The sequence below is a fragment of the Xiphophorus maculatus genome, chromosome 9 (genome assembly GCF_002775205.1).
Source record: "Xiphophorus maculatus strain JP 163 A chromosome 9, X_maculatus-5.0-male, whole genome shotgun sequence".
Lineage (NCBI taxonomy): Eukaryota > Metazoa > Chordata > Actinopteri > Cyprinodontiformes > Poeciliidae > Xiphophorus > Xiphophorus maculatus.
The window spans coordinates 16019607-16039521 of NC_036451.1; the positions used below are offsets into that span (position 1 = coordinate 16019607).

A 19915-nucleotide genomic window follows, 5' to 3' on the forward strand; every position below is an offset into this window, starting at 1 on the left:
AGAGAAGTTCATAATTTCATGTTTCTTCAGGTTATTTTCTTACAGTTCTAGATGTTGGGTGAAAACATCAACTTGTTACCTCTATAAATATGAAAAATACAAAAAATAAATATATACTGTATATACCTTCTGTGATTGTAACTGAATGTGTTCAGTTATAAAACTTCAACTAAACGACCACTGCTCAAAACAACCTAAATTGCAAAAATAAATAAGACATTGAGAGTAATTAAATCAACATTTTCGTTTTGTTTTTGAAACTCTCTTGTATATCTGACTCTTGGACCTGTTACACAGCACAGTGAACAAACATTATGACGAAGTTGGCATTTGAAACTGGAATAATCATAACTAAATAAATGCCTGAAACCACAAAACACATATCAGAGAAAGGCAGAAAAAACCTCTATATTGTTCTGCATCAGTTGCTTTTCAATTACAGCAGCCGAAGCAGAACGAAATTGTTAGTGTCATTTATCGACTGTGGTGCCCTCTATTAGAGTAACAACTGAGAGAAATCCATCCTGTTGTAGAAACCACCTGGCTGTCTTACAATAACAAAGAGTTCATTTCTGTCAGCTGTCTTTAAGTGTTTTGCGTGTGATACAAGGGACAGATGAGGAGCAGGAACCACATGAATGAACACAGGGACCAATCACATCTAACTGGGCAGGTAATCATCCTGGGAACTTTTCTCACTGAAGTTCCATTACATGGTTCCCTTAGAAGACAAACTGAGAGGTAATTGGTGTCCAGATAGATTTCGTACATTGTACCACAATTGGTTCTAAATCATGGGGTTTCTACGCTGTTTGAAAAAGCTTGGAATTATATTTGAGCATTTTTATGTCCATAACGAAAATGAGCAAAAGTTAATTATAGGGTAATGTTTGTATTTCCAAAAATTATTGCTCATTGTATTATCTAAAAAATTCAAATGTGCATTTTTAAACACATTTAAGTTTAACCCACATGAGTTCATTAATCATTGTGCTGAAAACCTGCAGACAAATGCAGTTATATAAAAATAAAAAGAGTTATTTTATTTTATTGTTCCAGTCTGATTGGACATACCTGCAGTTCTTAAACAGGGTCCACTTTAGTTGGGAAACAAAACATGAAAACTTTTGTGACTTTTTACTATCTGTATTTGATAAAAAATAAATAAATAAAGTCTGGTTCTAATTTTTCTTTAAATGGTTTATAATTATGTGACTCTAAGCAAAATGAAGCAGAAAAACAGCCCCCAAATTAAAGGCCAACTTGGAATCTGAGTAACCATCGGCCGTTCACCATTACCTAGGTGTTAACAAGATAATAAAAAAATAACACACAAAAAAACATATTATGTCAAAGAAGGTGCTTTCTAATGCTGGATTTAGCATAAAGTGTTGCACTGCTGTCTTCCCTCTATTTATTGTTGGGTAAACATTTCAATGGCTTAATAATTTCCTGTTATATTACAAATCCATAGTATTCTGGTGAATAAGCACTTAAACATTTTGGTGATTAGTGCTTATTTTTTTAGCTGTTGGGTCATTTTTTATTTTACTGATAATAAAAGTAAAAGTATGGACATTTTTTGGTAATAAATGTTCTCAACAGAAACATTTTATTTTATGTCTTATTAACGTCTCATTTTCTATTTGAAATTAATTTTAAAAGAAAAATTTATAGATTTTAAAATTAAAGCTATTAAAATCAATTGTTTCTTAGTAAAACAGATTCTGTCGCTAAAATATGTGCTTTATTTTTTTTATTTCACTCCACCTTGTGTGTGTGTGTTTTTTTGTCTCACCTCACATGCAATAAAAACATAAAAAGTGAAATGATTCTCCTCATCCAAACTCATTAGGTATGTTTTACTTGATCTTTTTTGTCCATTATTATTTGTCTTGCGGTTAAATAATAACTTGGAGAGGACTTTTTTGTTCTGTGGTAATCTTCAAATAATTTGAAACAGAATATAAAAATTTTATTAATTTAAATTTTGTCCATGTTTTACAAGATAAAGGGAAACGGCTTGTATTACAATTACAATTTGGTAATTGTAAATAAAACGCGTAAATACCTAAATCGTGGCATTTTTACTTCATGTTATAATATGGTGAAAATCTCATACCTGTTTAATACTTATATCCGAGAAAATGATGTCGTTTTAAAAGAAATATTTGTAGGAATCCTAGAATTAACGAACACAACAAACATGTAAAGGTTTATTACTAAGATTAAAGTTACGTCTATTACTTTTGCCTTGATCTACCCTGGTGATGTGGACCAGGCAAGAGTAGCCGAGCGCCGACACCATCCCCAACCCCCCATGAGTGTATCTTTTTTTTTTAATACTTTGTGAGGAAAAACTGTCAACCATATCCAAAGTGTAGGACCAAAGAGAACTAAATAATGTATGCTTTTGTTAGGTTCTTTGAAGACGATATGTGCTACGCGTTACCCGTTTCAACCATCGAAGATTTCAGACCTCTGCACAGAACAGATTTTGATAATCAGAAGGTGTATCTGGTTCACAGAACTGAGGAGAATGGCTGCGCAGGCCAGCCGTGCGAAGCACAGATCCTTGCCCTTGCAGGTAAGTTACTCCTCCTGACACCCGGGCGACATCGGGTTTAATGCTCGTTTTATCTGACGGAACAACTAACGATCCCATGCGTGCGGGTGGCAGAGCTGTCACAGCGAGTGTTTTCGGTGGATCCGTCAGGACGTGATCAGCTGGAATCTGACAGCAACAACAACGTCCTCCGCTCTAGCTAGTAAGGCATGCTAGTAATGTTTGCTAACTTCAGGAGGCTGTCATAGCTTGTCGGTGCTTTGCAGGTTTTTATGCGTGTAGTCCCTCATTCTGCTGTTAGTCTGTTCTTCTTCTGTAAATGATAATTAGTGGCTTATATTGGTATTATTCGACGCCGTCTAGCCAAAGCAATTGTTTACACCAGGAAGCTAACCCTGCTAGCTTGCGTTAGCATGCTAACTACGAGACGCTGAATGAAAGCGGACATGGTGTTATCACCATATTATGAGCGCATTCTTTCCTCTGTCATTTTATGAGAGCTTCCCGTGTGGATTCGTGACAGCCCGAAAGCTTTTGTGATGTAGTTAGCCCGTTAGCTGCTGAGGCTTTGTGCTACAGAGTTTGCGGCGCTGCAGTCATTTCCGTGTGACACGTCTGTCCATCAGTCAGCATGACAAAGTCCTGTCCGTTTGGAAACACGATGATAATGCGAGAGCAGTACAAGCGGAACGTTATCCTGCTCTAGTAAAAAAAAATAATATTTACACACAGTCGTTTTTCTTTTGCATTAGAAGTTTAGCTGCGTCCTTATCCTGAAAGTGAGCTGCATGGGCTGAGAGATGAGAACAATGTCAAAGCTCATACCGCAGTCCACCGAAAAGCTTCCCCTCTATACTGCTGAAGTTAGTTTTGTGAGGTCAAAATAAGGGGCAAAGCAACGCTGGGGTTGTTCTTTTTGATAGACTACTTTCAACTTTCATTACAAATACATGCAACTTTTCTAAACGACTTTGCAGATACAGTAGAAGAATTTGAAGACAGTATAATCCAAAAAAAGATGAAAATTCCCAAGATGTCCATCAGGAATTCAGGAAAGTCTATCGAGAACAATTTCGGAGAAGAGAGATTACCACTGAGGCATAAAAAGGTAGGTAGCCTGTATAAACTGGCTGATTTGTATTGCATCAGATGTTTTTGTAGATGACTAATTCATGTATTTATACCAGGTCATTTAATAGAAACAAGAGCATAGTTTTGTCCTTATTATGCACTTCCAGTGTAAACCTATAAGTCTTAAAGCATTAAGATAATAAAATATGAGAACTATTAGTCAGATTATAGTTAATTATCACTCTTTACTTCACCTAATCAGTTTTTAAGTCATGGCTGATGTTTACATATTTGACATTGCCATGTATAATTGTCTTGTCTTTCTTCCATTTGTCTTTTGATTATTTAATATTACATTTCCATAAACTTGGCTGACATCCAAAATTCCCTACGCTATTTTTACCATATGCTGGATTAACACAAATTCAGCACTCTGGACAGCTGCCCTTTCACCGGCAAATCCGCTGAGCGGCTCATCACAGAACTCGGTGACTCCTCTCCTCTGGTCCTACTGAGATCTGCAGTCAAAACAAACAGATTGCAGGCTCTTCCATGTCTCTGTATAGGCTGATGTGGATTTATCATTTTTCTTATACGTCTTATGTAGTAAATTACATTAAAACCTTAATTTCACAGAAGTATTTTATGTTTCTAGGCCTGACCACATTGGAAAATACAATATACCTTTTTTTATTGGCTAAGATTTTTTTAAAGAAATGTTTTAATTCTGTCAATTTTATGGGATTTTGGAAAAGTGGAAATTCATAACAAATGTCATCTCGAGGCACTTTATGAAAAAATAAAATTCTCATGTTACCTACTGGACTTCTTGAGGAAGCTAAGATCCTTTAAGGTTTGCAGTAAGATGCTGCATATCTTCTGTAAGTCTGTTGTTGAGAGCATCATCTCTTCTGCCGTCATCTGTTGAGGCAGAAGCTTCAGAGCCAGGGACCTAAAAGGCTCAACAACCAGAAAGAATCCTGGTTCTGTTCTGGTTCTGTTCTCAGAGTGACTCTGGAACCTCTGGAAATGATTATGCAACAAAGGATTTTACATAAAATCAAGAAAAGTATGGACAACCCTGACCACCCTCTTTATGAGACTGTCTTAGAAAAACAGAGTAAAGCTGTTGTAAAAGAATATTTTAGTAATCGAGTACTCTATAGATCAGTTTTACGATTAATCAAGTAATCCTCTCTCTCTCATCCTGCGCTAAATAATAAAACACAATTTAATGAAGCTTTGAGGTAGATACATTTTTCTTGAGGAGTTTCAATAATCGAGGTACTTGAATCATTTGAGAAATTGTTACAGCCCTGAAACAGAGCGTCTTTAGGCAGAGGCTTCTTCAAATTCACCTCAATACAAACCGCTACAGGAGGTCTTTCCTGCCCACAGCCATCACACCATCTGCAATAGCTCTTTGAAGAATATTGAGTTACAATAACATTTAATTTCCCTTTGGGATCAATAAAGTATTTTGAATTTTGACTATAAACACCTGATATGAAGTTGAGTGACTAGGATGCTAAATCACAGGGAGATCAATGGGGACAAAATGGTGATGGAAAACATAGAGGAGGGAGAAAAATCTGGACAATCAAAGCAAAATACAAAACAAATATATTGCAGAGTCAGGATTTTCTAAAATCATCCATCTCTAGTATAACCCAGTTCTTATATCGGACCTGACCTCTGAGTGTTAGGATTACACTTGTGTCATTACAGTTTCATATCTATCATGCTCAGTTTGCCTTTGGTCGCAGTTGAAATGTCCTGTATCTGTCCCATGCCTTTTCTAACCTGCTATTTCGTGTAGGCCCTGCCTCAAGACCATGGAAAGCCTCTCTCTAACTCCTCTAAGAGCCTCGCCGCAGTAGTGGCTCGCCTGGAAAGAAATGCTGCCAACTCCTATATGGAAGGTGAAGAGGACTTGGATGAGGATCGGTTAGCCGAGGAGGGAGAGGACGCAGATGACGAAGAGGAAGAAATGGAGGCAGAGCATCGGCAACATCATCATCATCACCATCATCATCATCACCAGCAGCAGCAACATTTGGAGGTGGACACGCATTGTGTGTCGGAGGTAGTGGCGGCAGTCGTTCCGAGGGTTCTGTACGAGGAGCTGGTTCACAGCTACAGGCAGCAGGAGGAGGAGATGAGGAGACTGCAGCAGGAGCTAGAGAGAACCCGCAGGCAGCTGGTGCAGCAGGCCAAGAAGCTGAAGGAATACGGCAGCTTGCTGACAGAAGTCAAAGAACTGAGGGACTTCAACAGGAGGCTGCAGGATGTACTCCTCATGAGACTGGGCAGCGGTGAGAAAACAAGAGCATGCGCTCAGACACACAGTCGTCCACAACATGTGGTACTCTGATGATTTTTGTTTTTGTCAGAAAAGTTAACGCAGCTGTTATTGGAAATTTTCTGTCAAACTCAGACAAATACATTCTTAGTTTGTGTTGAGAAGCCAATTCTGGCTTTTAAGGCATATGATGGATGTGTGTGCAGTTTGGTTTGTTCTGCAGGAAGGTACTGGCAGTCTGATAAGTTTTCAGCTTGATTTGGGGAATTAAAAATAAATGTACTCGATAACACAAAGACATTAACAAGGACCAGAAGAAAAAGTATCTGAAAAGAAAATAATGCTGTCTGCATGTCAGAATAGAAGTTCTTTATATCCCAAAAATGAATGGATTTTGGATTCTATTTCGATAAACATTTGCTTACTATTAGTCAGCAATACATTATTTTCTGATTGGATAGAAGATGGACATCTCTGAAAAATAAGATGATGTACCTGGGGTATCATTGTGGAAAGAACAAGTTATTTTCCAACTAAAAATGTCATGTAAAAAATTATTCATACCCTTTGCAATAATCACTGGAAAAGCCTTTATTAGCCATTACATTAACTAAAGCCCTAATTACTGACCAGCTTTTTGTAGGTCTCCATTATTATCTTTGACCATTAATCTTTTTCAATGAGCTCCAAGTCTCTAATTTTTAGCACCTTTCACATTTTTCTTATTGGAATACTTTTTTCTCAGCTAACAGTTTCTTCACCACTTAAGCTTTGTGTTTTGGGTCGCTCTTATGATGAAACATCCACTGGTCCCCAAGACAAAGCTTCTTTGCAGACTAGCTAATGATGATGATGATGATGTTGTTGAAGTAGTCTTCCTTTTTATGATGTTTTACTTTGGTTAGATTCCTATTTGCTGAAAAACACACTCAACGTTTCGTGTTCCCACCACCAAGCTTGACCAAGCTTGTTTCTTGGGTTTGATTACTTCTTCTTTGTCAAGGCTATGTTATTGTGTACAGACAATAATATTTTTGCTTCATCTGACTATAAAAAAAGGCCCAGCAGAGTTTTGTGTTGCTCACTCAGAGAACCAGGATCCTCTTTGGTCTGTTGCTATGGAGTCCAGCAGCATACAGTATCTGCTTGGTGTCTGTTCTGAGATGTTGCCACTGCTTTGGCCCACATCCTTCTGAAGGCCTGTGACAGTGGTGCAGCGTGGTAATTTTTTACACTGTGGCCACTGTACTGTACATACACAGTCCTCTGAGTGGTGAGCAGCCACAGGTCCTCACTGAGCCACTGCAGAGAAATGGTGTTTGAAGAAAACAGCTGTTCCTAAAATGCTGTGTAATTACTGAGCTTTAGAACAACAACGACTATTTAGAGTTGCGTAGAACATTTTCATACACACTCACAATGTGGAGTGGTTATGAATACTTTCAGCCATGCTCTCTTTTTTTATGAAAAATATAAGTCAAACTTCTAAATTAAATCTTGCTGTAATTTACTGCATATTGTAATATCACATTTGAACGAGCATCTACATTATTTCCAGTCAGAAAGAAAACATGTTGGTCAAGTTAAGATTACGTTAAATCTAAATCTGGCCAAGGTTTGAAAAATTAGTTTTAGCTGTAAGTATTTACAGCACACAAACTGTGCTGTAAATACACAGCATTTACAGCACAGGCTGTGCTGTAGGTTGTGCTGTAGGTTGTTGAAGGGTCTGCTCTAACCGTGACAAACAGCATGTGAAGGCATGGAAAGAAAGAACTGGCTATTGAGAAATTATTGAAAAGCAGCACTCATCCATTTAAAATACATTTCAAAAATCATCATTAATTTGTATTTTGTTTTATTTGTTACAAAACATTCAAGAATCCCGTACTTGTCAAGCTGAGACTTCAATAAGTTGATTCACTTAGGTTTGAATATTTGCTATTTACCTCTGCATGACATTTAGTCAAGTGAAAAACTAACTTAAAAAATAGACGTTTCAAATAGATTTTGTTTGAATTATCACAAGCCCGTACAGGGCCCTTCTTTAAGTTTTAAGTGAAGTATTTATGTAAGATAAGACTTGCACCAAAAGATTTTAAAATATACTTGCAGTAGAGATATTAGTGGTGTCATAAAGCAGTGTGCAAAGCTAAGCTGGTGTTTAGATTAGACTCCCTGCATATGCAAACAGAAGCTGGTTGGACCATCTAATGGTTTGGCTACAGATTAGAGCACCCTGGGAGTCTGTCAGTCCGGGAATAAAGTGCATCATTGACTGATATTAAAACTCATCAGCTGCAGTGGAGCTTAGCGTGGCGTGGCCAGCTACCAGCACAGCTTAGCTACTGTGTCAGGCCACGGGGTAAACCAGAACAAAAACAGGAAACAAACAAACGCACTGTTCCAGCTGTACCAAAACTTCTTTCTTTATATGTTTATATTCACATATACTAACCATCAGGAAATGGCTGATGGCTGGAAATGAAGATCCAGTGATTGTTTCTGTGGTGTTGAATGTCACCTTTGTCTCCTAGAGCCTATGCACGACAATGGCACTCAGACAATCAAGGCTGAAGTGGTCGAACCTATAGTTGAGGCCCAGGAGACATGCAGGGAAGAAGCTAACACAAGTTCAAGCTATTCGCCCTCACCCAGAACTGTGTACACCTGCAACGATGGGAAGGTGAGTCCGACTGGGCCAAAAGTTTATTTCAGTACTTTAATCTTCACCTTGGTGCCACTTGTAAAGATTTATATTTTCATCTAATCATTAATTAAACTAATCTTTTACAAGGAATTAGAATGTTCTGTGTAAAACTTCTAGTTTTTTGTTGCCTGCTCATCTGTCCCCTACATTCATCATTTGGAACTAGGAAGACGTTGTAGAAGCAGTGACATGTTCTTTAGTAAGATAATTAAACCCATCTGAATAAGAATATACTTGCATAAATAATTTATTTAATTTATCATTTAGCAAATATGTATTAAGAAATATTCTATACATAGAATATTTCATATTTGTGATATAGTGTACATTTATGAGCGTGTTATTCATGAATTTAACCAATCAAAGCCAGAGGCTGAAGCTGATATGACTCTTCACACATACTTGGTGTGAAGTGGACTTACTCTGCTGATATGCATTTAGATGTTATGTGGAGCCCTGCAGAAAATTATCAATAAGATTACTTAAGAGATACTGAATTAATAGGATTATTCAGAATTTAATTAAAATTTAGATCTAATTAGTATATATTTGATTAATTGTGAATAAATTCTTTTTTTTAGGTTGATTTATTTAGTTTTAGTTTACATTTGGATAATTTTGGCACTTTAAAAGTCTGACTTCAATGAAGCCGTGGTAAAGTTGAACATGACTCTAACTACCCCTAAGAACTTTCCCTTCTTGATTTGGTATTCTTGCCCATTTGCTTGTGCGTGACCGTAGAACGTGGGCTGACTTCTGCAGGAAACGCTGCATTCCCTGTTAACAACCACAAACTGTGCAACATGCTGTCGTCGCTGATCAGTCCTTTCCCCTTTGCTGCCCTGTCCTAGCAGGTAAACAAGGTTGAGAAGATTATTATTGTTCCTGCAAGCCCAGCCAGCATCATCAGTGTTTATTACCCTGTTAGGGTTCTTTACTTCCCCCCCTGCTGTAACTCAACCAGCCGCCCTGTCTCTGATGATGGGAGGGGAAGAACGAGGGGGGCACTACAAGCTCTTGGGTCCGTGGCCACTTGAAGCGTGAAGAACACTTGCAAATTAGAACGCTCCTACATCAGGGAACCCATATTAATTATTTGCACGAGAAGACTTTAAAGTGACTGACAGGTTAGACCTAGTGAGAGTGCAAAGGGAGGTTAGGAAAGGAAAGGAGGAGGGATAGATGGTGAGAAAGAGATAAACGAGAGCAAAAGGGCTGGGAGGATGAAAACATGCTTGTCTAACTTAAGGCCAGTAAAAAGCTTGTCTGCTGGCTTGCAGCCTAAAGCACATTAGCCTCAGAGGGAAAAGCTTTTTGGACTCTGGCCTAAAGACTTTACAGTGATAAGAGAATAGAGAAGGAAAACAGACACACATTTGCCCCCTGCTGCATTAGCTCACCTTTAAGACCAAGTCAGTCCCCCTAGCCTGGCAATCGGCTTTCACTGTTTTGCAGCGATTTATTCAATGTTCACTCACATTGTGTGGAGAGCGACAGGCTAAGTGATATTGTAGGTAATCAAAGCTGCGACCTGAGTTTGTTTACTTTATAGCAGGTGAAATTGGCCTCCCTTTAAAACAGTCTGGTCTAAGTGGATACATTACCTACAGCAACTTTAGTGCTGCACAGATCAAGTAGCAGAACTCCTAAAACATTTAGTGTTGACTTGATGTTGTTGTTCACTGTTTCTAATTCAAGTTCTATGTAGGCCTCAAAATATTTATAGTGTAATTGTAAAGGTTTTGATTCACTGTTTGGTTTAATCTGCACGTTATTGCAATGAGATAATAAATTTAAAGTAATTTTGACAAAGAAATAATGCTAAAAGTTTGTTCCTACATTAAACAGAAGAGGCAGTTGTACCCAACTATGTGTCAGAATGACAACAATGTTCAAATAGTAAATGGGTCACTGTTTAGTTTTTGTTTTGACTGGCTGCAATAAATAAAACCAAAAAAATAATAATATAATAATTTTTAAAAAGTTGTTTCAGTGTTTAGAAAATTAGGTTTTAAATTTGGCAACATATAACAGATGAGATGCATGTTTTACTAGTTTAAAGGTGTTTATTTGTAGGTTGGACTTATTGTTTACAAGTCCCCCAGAGTTTTAAAGAAACTATTATGCTTTAAAACCATAACTAGCCTTTGATACGAGAGGCATATCATAAAATAAATGAAGTTGCTGATACTCTGGAAGCTCGACTGTATCACAGTGGATTTATTTGAGGCCGGCGTTTCAACATCAGCTCAGACTCTGCTCTCCAGGATTCTTCAGGGCTGATTTCTCTTAGTGGGATTAGTGCCAGTCGAAGAATTACAAACGAGTGTTGGTCCAACAACAGGACAACACACTTATCATCGCTGCTTCACTGGTCCATCTTGTTTAATGCTGTAACCTGAGCTGATACCAAACCCTTATAGATTTTAAATTGGTCACACATCCAGCCTTCAAGTTTCTCAGTATGAAGAAATACTTGGAAACTGCTTTTTTTTTTAAACATATAGTGTCTGTCAATGGCTGTTGCAGCATTTTCTTTTTACTTTAAAGAAAGGTAAAAATCATTGCTAGACTGAAGTGAGGGGAAAAAATGAAGTGACATCTTTATAGGAACTGCAATGTCGGGCTCACATGGCTTTCTGCTGCAAATAGGCATAATAACATGTGTTGCCATAATGATCGTTAGCTTAAAGCAGCTTCAAGTATTCAAACCACTTAAAATTTTGGACATTTATTCATGTCATAACTCAGCACTAAAATTTTTATGATAGATTAAAACAAAATAGTAGGTTGTTATGAAATAAAGATAAAGTGATACAAGGTTTATAAAACATTTTGCAAACAAAAATTATTCAGGCTCTCCGGATCAATACTTTGTATAACCAAGTTTTTACCTTGAAGAAAAGCTGGTGCAAATCTTTACAGAAAATTTCAAGCTCAGACGGATCAGATTTTATGCAGCTGCAAACATGAGTCTTTTCAACAGATTTGTAAACTGGTGTAGGTTTGGAGTTTGACACTGACACATACTTGACACTATTTTCTTGTAGAGTTGGTGTACAATATTTGTGGTAGCTGTTTGCCCCAGTCTCCATTCTTTTCCAGCCTCTAACACGTTTTCTTCCAGAATTGCTCTGCGTTTTAATAACATCCATTTTTCCGTCAACTCTGACTAGCATTCGTGTCCCTGCTAATGTCCCTGCTAAATAAAAATACCCCCCATAGCAAGATGCTGCCACCACCTTGTTGTTTAATGAGAATCAAAGATTTGATGTGATTTTACAACTTAGCTCTGTTTAAAATTTCCCCATAAATTTATCCCTGACTCGTCTGTGTTCCTTGGTCGTCATGATGCTGTTTATTCCAGCAAACGTCTGAAATCTCCATAGTACAACTTTATTACTAATTAAGTGCTTTTTGAAGGCAGTTGGTTGTAGCAAATTCATTTAGGGTTATTGGTATAATGGGGCTGAAAAGTAATGCACTTCACGCTTTTTAGATTTTTATCTGTAACATTTGCATCCTTTTCTTTCCAGTGGAAATGTTTGAATACTTTGCTTGAAACTTTAAAACGTGCATCATAATTGTGTGTTTGCTATTTTTAATTCTCCCATTCACCCAAAAACAAACCCAACATTACTGTAATTGCTACTGCTAATGACAATATTCATTTGGTGTTTACTTAAATCTGCTTTTTACATATGTTGTCTGCAGGTACATCTTGGGGGTGGGATCTGGGTGGAGGAAGAGAAATGGCACCAGCTTCAGAGGACCCAGGGAGATTCAAAGTTCACAAAGAACCTCGCTGTGATGATTTGGGGCACTGAAACCCTTAAAAACCGTAGTGTCACGGGTGTGGCCACTAAAAAGAAGAAAGACGCCCTGCCCAAACCTCCACTGTCACCCAGCAAGCTGAAAATAGTCAGAGGTAAGCTCAGTTAAAGTCTTAGCTTTAAATATTTTTAAAGTACATAGGTGAGTACGTATTTAGCAGACATCAAAAATAAGATGAGCATCTTCTCATCGGATGCACTGACCCCCTTGACTCGCTCCTTCCCCAGAGTGTCTCTACGACAGAGTGTCTCAAGAAACGGCCGACAGCGCTGAAATCACGCAGAGATTGTCCAAAGTGAACAAATATATCTGTGAAAAGATAATGGACATCAACAAGTCCATCAAGAACGAGGAGCGACGGGAATCCAAGCTGCTAATCAGACAGACAGTCAAGATGGAGAACTTCACCTACGATGGCATATAGTGATCAACTGTCACGTCAGCGCCTTCTGCCCCGCGTGGCCCGCAGGATGTTTAGGGGACTTGCTATGGGAGGGTTGGGGACTGCTGTCACTGTTCCAGAAGCTGTCATATTTCTTTCACACAGGTCCTATCCCACCTCCCTATAGGTCGAGCATCACGCTTATCATTTCTTTTATTGGCTGCCAGGCAGCTTTACCCACCAGTACATGAAATAGTTTGACATGAGCTGGAGTGAGTGATTTTTTTATAAGCTTTACCATTGTTATGGAGGTGTGTGCATATGTGTTGAGAGAGCGAGGTTAGATATGATAGTTAATTTATTGTTCTGTGTCAGAACATCATTTTGAGTCCTGGAACTTTTAAAAAGTAAGAGATTATTCCTGTAGGTAGAGTCTTCTGATGCTGTATAATTGACGATGCTAGCTAACGCCGGGTCTTATACTGTTGGGGATTGGAGTGTCGGTACTAAATGCAAAGAATGGGACGTCAGGGTCTCGAATGCACAAGTCTTAATTAGTAACAGCCATATGACGGTTTGCTCCAAGAGATTACCTTTGAATGTGTGCTGTCTCTTAACTCCTTTAACACATCTGCTCATGAGAAGAGGGCTTAGAGAGGGTTGTTGGAAAGAATGACTCCAACTTATGAGTCAGTAAAGCTACATTTTATTTTATTTTTTTTGTACCTTTCATGTTAACACATACAATTAATGTATGAGGACATGAAAGGATTGAAATATATTTAAGAGATGCACCAATCAGACTTTTACTCAGCCAATATTAATTTTTGTTTACCTGTTTTCCAAAACATAGTTGGGAAAACATCAAGCTGCAGGTTCTTTGACAGAGATAATTGTTTTGAATCCAACTAAAAATTTAAGGTTATTCCCGTTTAAGCTTACAGGCATATTCCCGTAAAAGAAGCTGATGTTGGGGTGATGCATTTATAGACCAAAATAGTAGTAAGAGTTCTTAGTTTGGACTTAATGAACAAGCAAAAAATCAGATTTTTTAGTATCTGACTTTGGGATTAAATAAAAAGTGGTCAATTCTGATTCTTCCCCTATTAATTGGTGCATCTCTAATATTTCTGCTTCAGTCTTAGTCATTTGAATAAAATTGAGTCTAGAGTTGTTGCGGTACAGGCATGTTGATGCCTTGAAAGGCCTTAAATGGATTCGGCAATCTCCAGGGACATGTATGTCTCTGGGTTTTTATTTTTTTATTTTAAAAGTAAGCTGTGATTGTAAATGTTTTGTAAGCTGAAGTGATGAAGCTTCACCTGCACTTTGCTGTGAGAATGTAAGAGTTGGCCAGGTACTATTATTATGTGTGGTTTGCACCGTTCGATTGAGGTGAGCCGGACTAGCGGCCAGGTGAAAATCAGAGCACAGCTCTGCGCAGTCCAGGTCATCTTGTTGTGAAAGCTGTGGGTAAAGCTGTCTGCAGCACTATTTTGCTTTTCTTTCTTTTCTTTTTTTAAGGTTGTCTGGCCCTGCTGAATCCCATCCTAACCCTCTCTTCTTTTTAGTCACACCACTGGGGAAAATAGTAAGGTTGCTCCAGTGACAATTTCCTCTGAGCTATGCCATCAAAAGTTTTAAAATTTTCTTTTATCGTGTATGTTTATATATATATAGAGAGAGGATTTTTCTCTCCTGTCATATTGTTTTGATCTGAAACGGTTTGTGTGGCTGTCTGCAGGCTGGAACTAAATGCTGCAGATTGAAATCTCAACTGTGACCTAGCTGTGGCTAACTGTGAATCTGCTGCAGAGCTGCCCATCAAACCTTTCTCCTCTTCACACTCGTAATTCCTGGATATCTCTCAGTTTATTTCTCTCCATTTTTTGTTTGTTTGTTTGTCTTGGTTTGTGTCATATCACAACTTCATATCAGCCTTTCGTTAAGCTACTTTATGTTCCAAATAGCATAGAAACAGATGCACATGTTTGCCACTAAAGTTGGTGGTCGTATTACAGGTTAAAGGTTCTGATCATATTTGATGCAGTGTTTTTCACACTGTATTTGTTATCCATCTGTTTCCTGTTTTGTTTTTTTTTACTTAGTTTTTTTTATATGAATCATTGGCTTTAAGCTAGTTGTTGTATCCAAATGTTGATCAGTTGAGTCTACCAACAGAAAACAAATCCACCTCATTCATAGCCAAAGTTATCCCATAGGAACAAGAGAGAGAACGGGTTTATTTACCAAGTCAGAGCCAATAGATTAGAACAACATTGTGATATTTGGTAAACCTCACTTTAAATCAGTGAAAATCTCTATTCTTAACTCTTAAATATCAAGATGCAGTAATTATCAGCTCATATCTTTTACATTGAATGCACTTTAAATTTTACTGCAATTTCTTCAATTTTAAACAATTGTTTGTCATGATAGCTTTATTGTTTGGGCCTGACTGTCATTTTTATTCTCATGAAGCACCTTATGACATATTGGTTTTTATTTCTTATCATTAAAACAAAATTGAGTTATTGGAGTGACTCTGGCAAGCTGACACCCCATAATAAGCTTGGTAAGTTAAATGTTTAGCTGTAAGGTTTATTAGATCTGCAGATTCGTAACAAATTGACGTTGAAACTGGAATCATCTACTCCATTATTTCCTCCTGGATATTAAGCCACGACCTTGGCAGACTGGCAAGCAACAAATAAGTTAGTTTAAAACAGCAATGTCCAGTTTAAAGACTTTACCTTTGAAGTGTTTAAGATGACTGGAAATTTTGCTTTAGCTTAACACATCTACATGCTGTTCACGTGTACAAATATGACTTATATAGAGTTCCAATGGAGTATTTTTTACAATTGAGTTGTAACTGTGAGGACTGAATGATGAAGATGATAAAAGTTGGATGCAGACTGAGGAATCAGCTGGGTTTGCACAAAAAAATGGCCCATGCAAAGGTATTGGGGCTTAGTGAATAACAAAGTCACGCAATTGTGACAAATGTCTTTTTATTTTATTTTATTTTTTTTGTAAAGCAGAGTCCCCTTTTTTGTTTTGTTTATTCTATGTACAAAGTAAGATAAGGTTCACATGTTGGAGCGTGTATTGAAAATACTTGCAATTTAAAAGGAAAAAAAAAGCTTTCTGCTGTGCAAAGCCACCTTACTGAAATTCAGATGCGTTGTTGTGTACTGTGTTTGTGTTTCTTTGTTGTTCGATGCCAAAAGAGGGCGTGGTTGTAACGATGCTTAAAGAGAGCATTTATAGAGCTATTACATCATCATTTTGAAAGGCTGGTTTCCTGGAGAGAGATTAAAACCTATAATCCCTTAACTAAAACCATCTTCAGTGGATGAAAGCTGTACCATCGCAGATTTAGCCTAATCTGCGATGACACGGCCAATCTGACAATAGAGTGCCAGAAGTTTTGGCAGCCGTCTCGTAACATACCGGGCATATTACACAACCTGGAATAGAGAGTCATGGATATTTTAGGCTAGTTTGACTCTGTAACACAACACACCACCATAGCAGTAGTTGTAGGAAGGAAACCTGCTGGACATGATCCTCTTCTTGTGCCACTTCTTGTTCCTTACTCACCTGCTTTATGGCTTGCGCTGTGAATACCTGTCAGAAGCTTCTCAAAACGATGGAGCTTTCTTTTACTTTTTCATAGTTCGATTGAGGAAAGAGTGATCCGAGTTTTTAAGCTTCACTCTGTTGAGCAAGATGGATATCTTGCAGTTTGCAGAGCCATACTGTTAACCAGACATGTTACTGTTTGAGCCTCAGATACAATATAAAACAAAAAAAAATACAAAGATATACATTGTTAAGCATATATTTTTCTTAAAAGTACCAGTAACTTTGTATACGATCCACAAACCGGTTCTACTTCATCCAACTTCACCGTCCTACCTCATTGTTACTCTGGTGTTTGTCAGTAAATGTAAACTATATGTGTGTATATTATTAAAAAAAAGATATCTATAGGAAAAGGTATAGCTGGTTGCTCTCAACATGTACAGCATATAAAACACCTCAATACACAAATATCATTCTTCAGCAAAATCCGTTTTCTTATCTGCTTAAAAATGCTGCTGTAAAGGGGGTTTCTGTGTGAGGGGGTTGTCTGAATATATATATGGATATATATCTTCGCTCTTTGCTATGTTGTGCAGTTGATTGATGGTTGTGTTCTGTCTCTGTACTGCAATCTGAGATTTTTACTGGTTGACGGTGCTACCAGCAAACAGTTTGAGAAAAACAAAAACTGATCTACCGGACCTCAAATGGTGCTGTTTTTCTATGTTTTTAATCGTCATACGGCTCTGTGTTATTCAGGTGTGTTAACCGCCGCTATCCCCTCAACTAATCAAAATCCTAAAGCCAAAATGTTTTTGCAAGGCTGGTAACCCTGCTATTACTGTATCAAAATATATGCTATCCATCCAAATATTGTAGATAGTAGTAATATTCTCAGTTTCAGAAGTACCTCAGAAGTTGTTGATTTTAAGTGGGTGCGTCTGCTTCTGTCAATTTCCTTTTGTTGCAGTGTGTTTTTTTCAGAAATATGCATTTTTACTGGTTAGATCAGGTTATCTTCATAGATGGTACATGGTTAAGGGAGCAGTGTGTGTTACAGTAGCAAAGCCCTCGGCAAAACCATATTCCATTTGGGTCAACCTTGCATTGTATATCAGGGTCCATTTGTATTCAAGGTTTTTACCACACCTATATAAGCAGAAATTAGGAATGTGTAAAGAAAAACATAAATGGGGCTTTATCACACTTGTTTTGTTTACTTTGTCAGTCATAACGGTTGATTTTCCTTCACTTTCTCTGTATTTCTCTGTGTATCTTTGTAAATGCTTTCCTTCAGTTTTATATCTCTGGATTTTCTCTTCGCAGAAAGTGCTTTACATCCTCTTATATCCTATCCCCTGACCCGCTGCGCTTCAGTGTTTGTTTTCTGCGCCAAAGTGTTTGAGACACGTTAGTACACGTTTCGTTTCTGTCTTCTTGAACTTAACTTTGTCATACTGACGCCTCTCTACTGTGAGTAATGTGTGTTCTTAGACACAGCAGCTGGTTTTCAAGGAAGCACTTTTAAGCCATTCTTTGGACTGTTTTATAACGATTAGCAGTGAGCTTTCCTCCGGCCTACGGGGAGAGTTGAGCCCAGAGAGTTTTGTTTGTAATTCCTATGCAGGTGTAGAATAACTAACCTGGTACCACATCACTGTTGGTATGGAGGCCAACCCCCAAGGTAAAGAGCAGGAGAGAACTGAATGTGTCTGCACAGCCTTGAGATTGAGTCAAATAGGACAATGGCGATATGACAAATCTGTACTGAACTATAATTACGTTTAAGCTCTTTAATTTGAATTAAACTGAGCTATACAGGGCTGCTTGGTATACCTATCTGTAGAATTTAATGCATTGCAGTTATAGTTGGGGAAAGACAGGGTTTCTACTTTATGGAGTATTTATTGTTGGTATAATAATGTGACAAAAAAATCTCAAAACTCTTACAGTAAACACTTCCTCTACCCTATTGTAGCCTCCCAGTGGCAAACCACATTTACAGAAAATCTTATAAATATAAACGATAGAGTGTACATGTCTTCGCTAAACCGGCCACACCTCTGCTATGCGAGCAACTCTTTGACGCTTAGCATCCTGTTCTGTGTTTTTTCTCTTGCTGCATTCAGGAACACCCGTTTAAATGTATAGATAAACAGAAATAAATCAAGACTTTTATTCTATCAGCACAAACCTCTGGTCTTGCTTTTTGTGTGTCATTTCCTGCCACAGAGTTTAGGCTTGTTATGCTGTTGTGTTAACGGTACAATTATTTAGTTCAAAATGTTAAAGTTTGTTTCTAATGTTAATTTTATTCCTTTTCGTTCCTGCTTTGTTCTACTGCAAACACAATAGAGGCAACAATTAATCATAGGGGCAACACATTAAACATTGTCTTCTGAGGTTTTGTAACCTCACATGCATCGTTTTTCACTTTGTGTAGAAGAAGCCAGAAATTAAATACCTTGCAATTGCATTCATACTCTTTTATCTTTTCCACATTTTGTTACATTACAACTATAAACTAAAGTATTTTATTGGAATGTTATGCAATACAAGACAAAATTGTAGATAAATGTCAAGTGGAAGGAAAAATATGTGGTTTCACAGATGAAAAGTTGTATTATGCATTTGTGTTTAATCAGTTTTTGAAAGAAATCCAGTGTTAAGAACTGCTTTCAGAAGCAACTTAATTGGTAAATATAACCTGCCTTTTAGTAATAATTTTATGAATAAAACTGTTCTGGGAGGGTTTTTTTTTTTTAGAAAAGACTTAAGTACTACAGCAGACAGGTCAGAGATGTCGTGTAAGTTGTATCCCAACCTACATATGTCTAACAGAGTAATGCTCTATCCATCTAAAAATGCGTAGATAAAGACACAACTGCAATCCTGCCAAGACAAAGCAGTTTAGCTAATTTGACAGATAAGGAGAGCATTAATCGGAGAAGCAGCTGAGACTACCAGGATAAGTCCAGAGGAACTGCAGAGACCCACAGCTCAGGAAGGGCAGAATAACTAGTTGCTCTCTGCACAATTCCAGTATTTATAGATGAGTGAAAAGTGGAAATCAATTCTTGAAAGAAAGCCATCAGATGTTTCATTTGAAATTTACCACAAGCCATCCTCAGAACACCAACTCAATTCTAATAGAAGAAGGTTCTCTGGTCCAATGACTCCAAAATTAAAATGTCAGCCTACATCTCATATGCATGGTGGAAAGCTGACTTTGCAAATCAATGAATACACAATTCTGACAGTGAAACGTGGGAGTGTTATCTTGTGGGGATTCTTCAGCTGGTTCTGAGAAGAGGGTTAGAATTGTTAGCAAGACAAATGATGCTAAATACACGGACATTTTGGACAAAGATGAAGAGCTGCACCTCCTCAGTGTCAGTTGGTAACACTCAGTGTTACTCTGAAAATCTGAGGACTGAAGGCAAGAAGCCAAAACGCTGA

The 19915-nt window shown here is 37.7% G+C and overlaps 2 protein-coding genes across 2 annotated transcripts in view; both read left to right on the forward strand.

Moving 5' to 3' along the window:
* Positions 1-19915, forward strand: part of agbl4 (ATP/GTP binding protein like 4) — a 303108-nt gene that overhangs the window by 216445 nt on the left and 66748 nt on the right. The gene's annotated exons all lie outside the window — the stretch shown is intronic.
* On the forward strand, positions 2172-18649 carry bend5 (BEN domain containing 5). The gene is made up of 6 exons (XM_023339873.1): positions 2172-2587; positions 3544-3674; positions 5457-5952; positions 8477-8625; positions 12364-12577; positions 12711-18649. The coding sequence occupies exons 1-6, from the start codon at positions 2404-2406 to the stop codon at positions 12905-12907; spliced, it is 1371 nt and encodes a 456-aa protein (XP_023195641.1). The 5' UTR covers positions 2172-2403; the 3' UTR covers positions 12908-18649.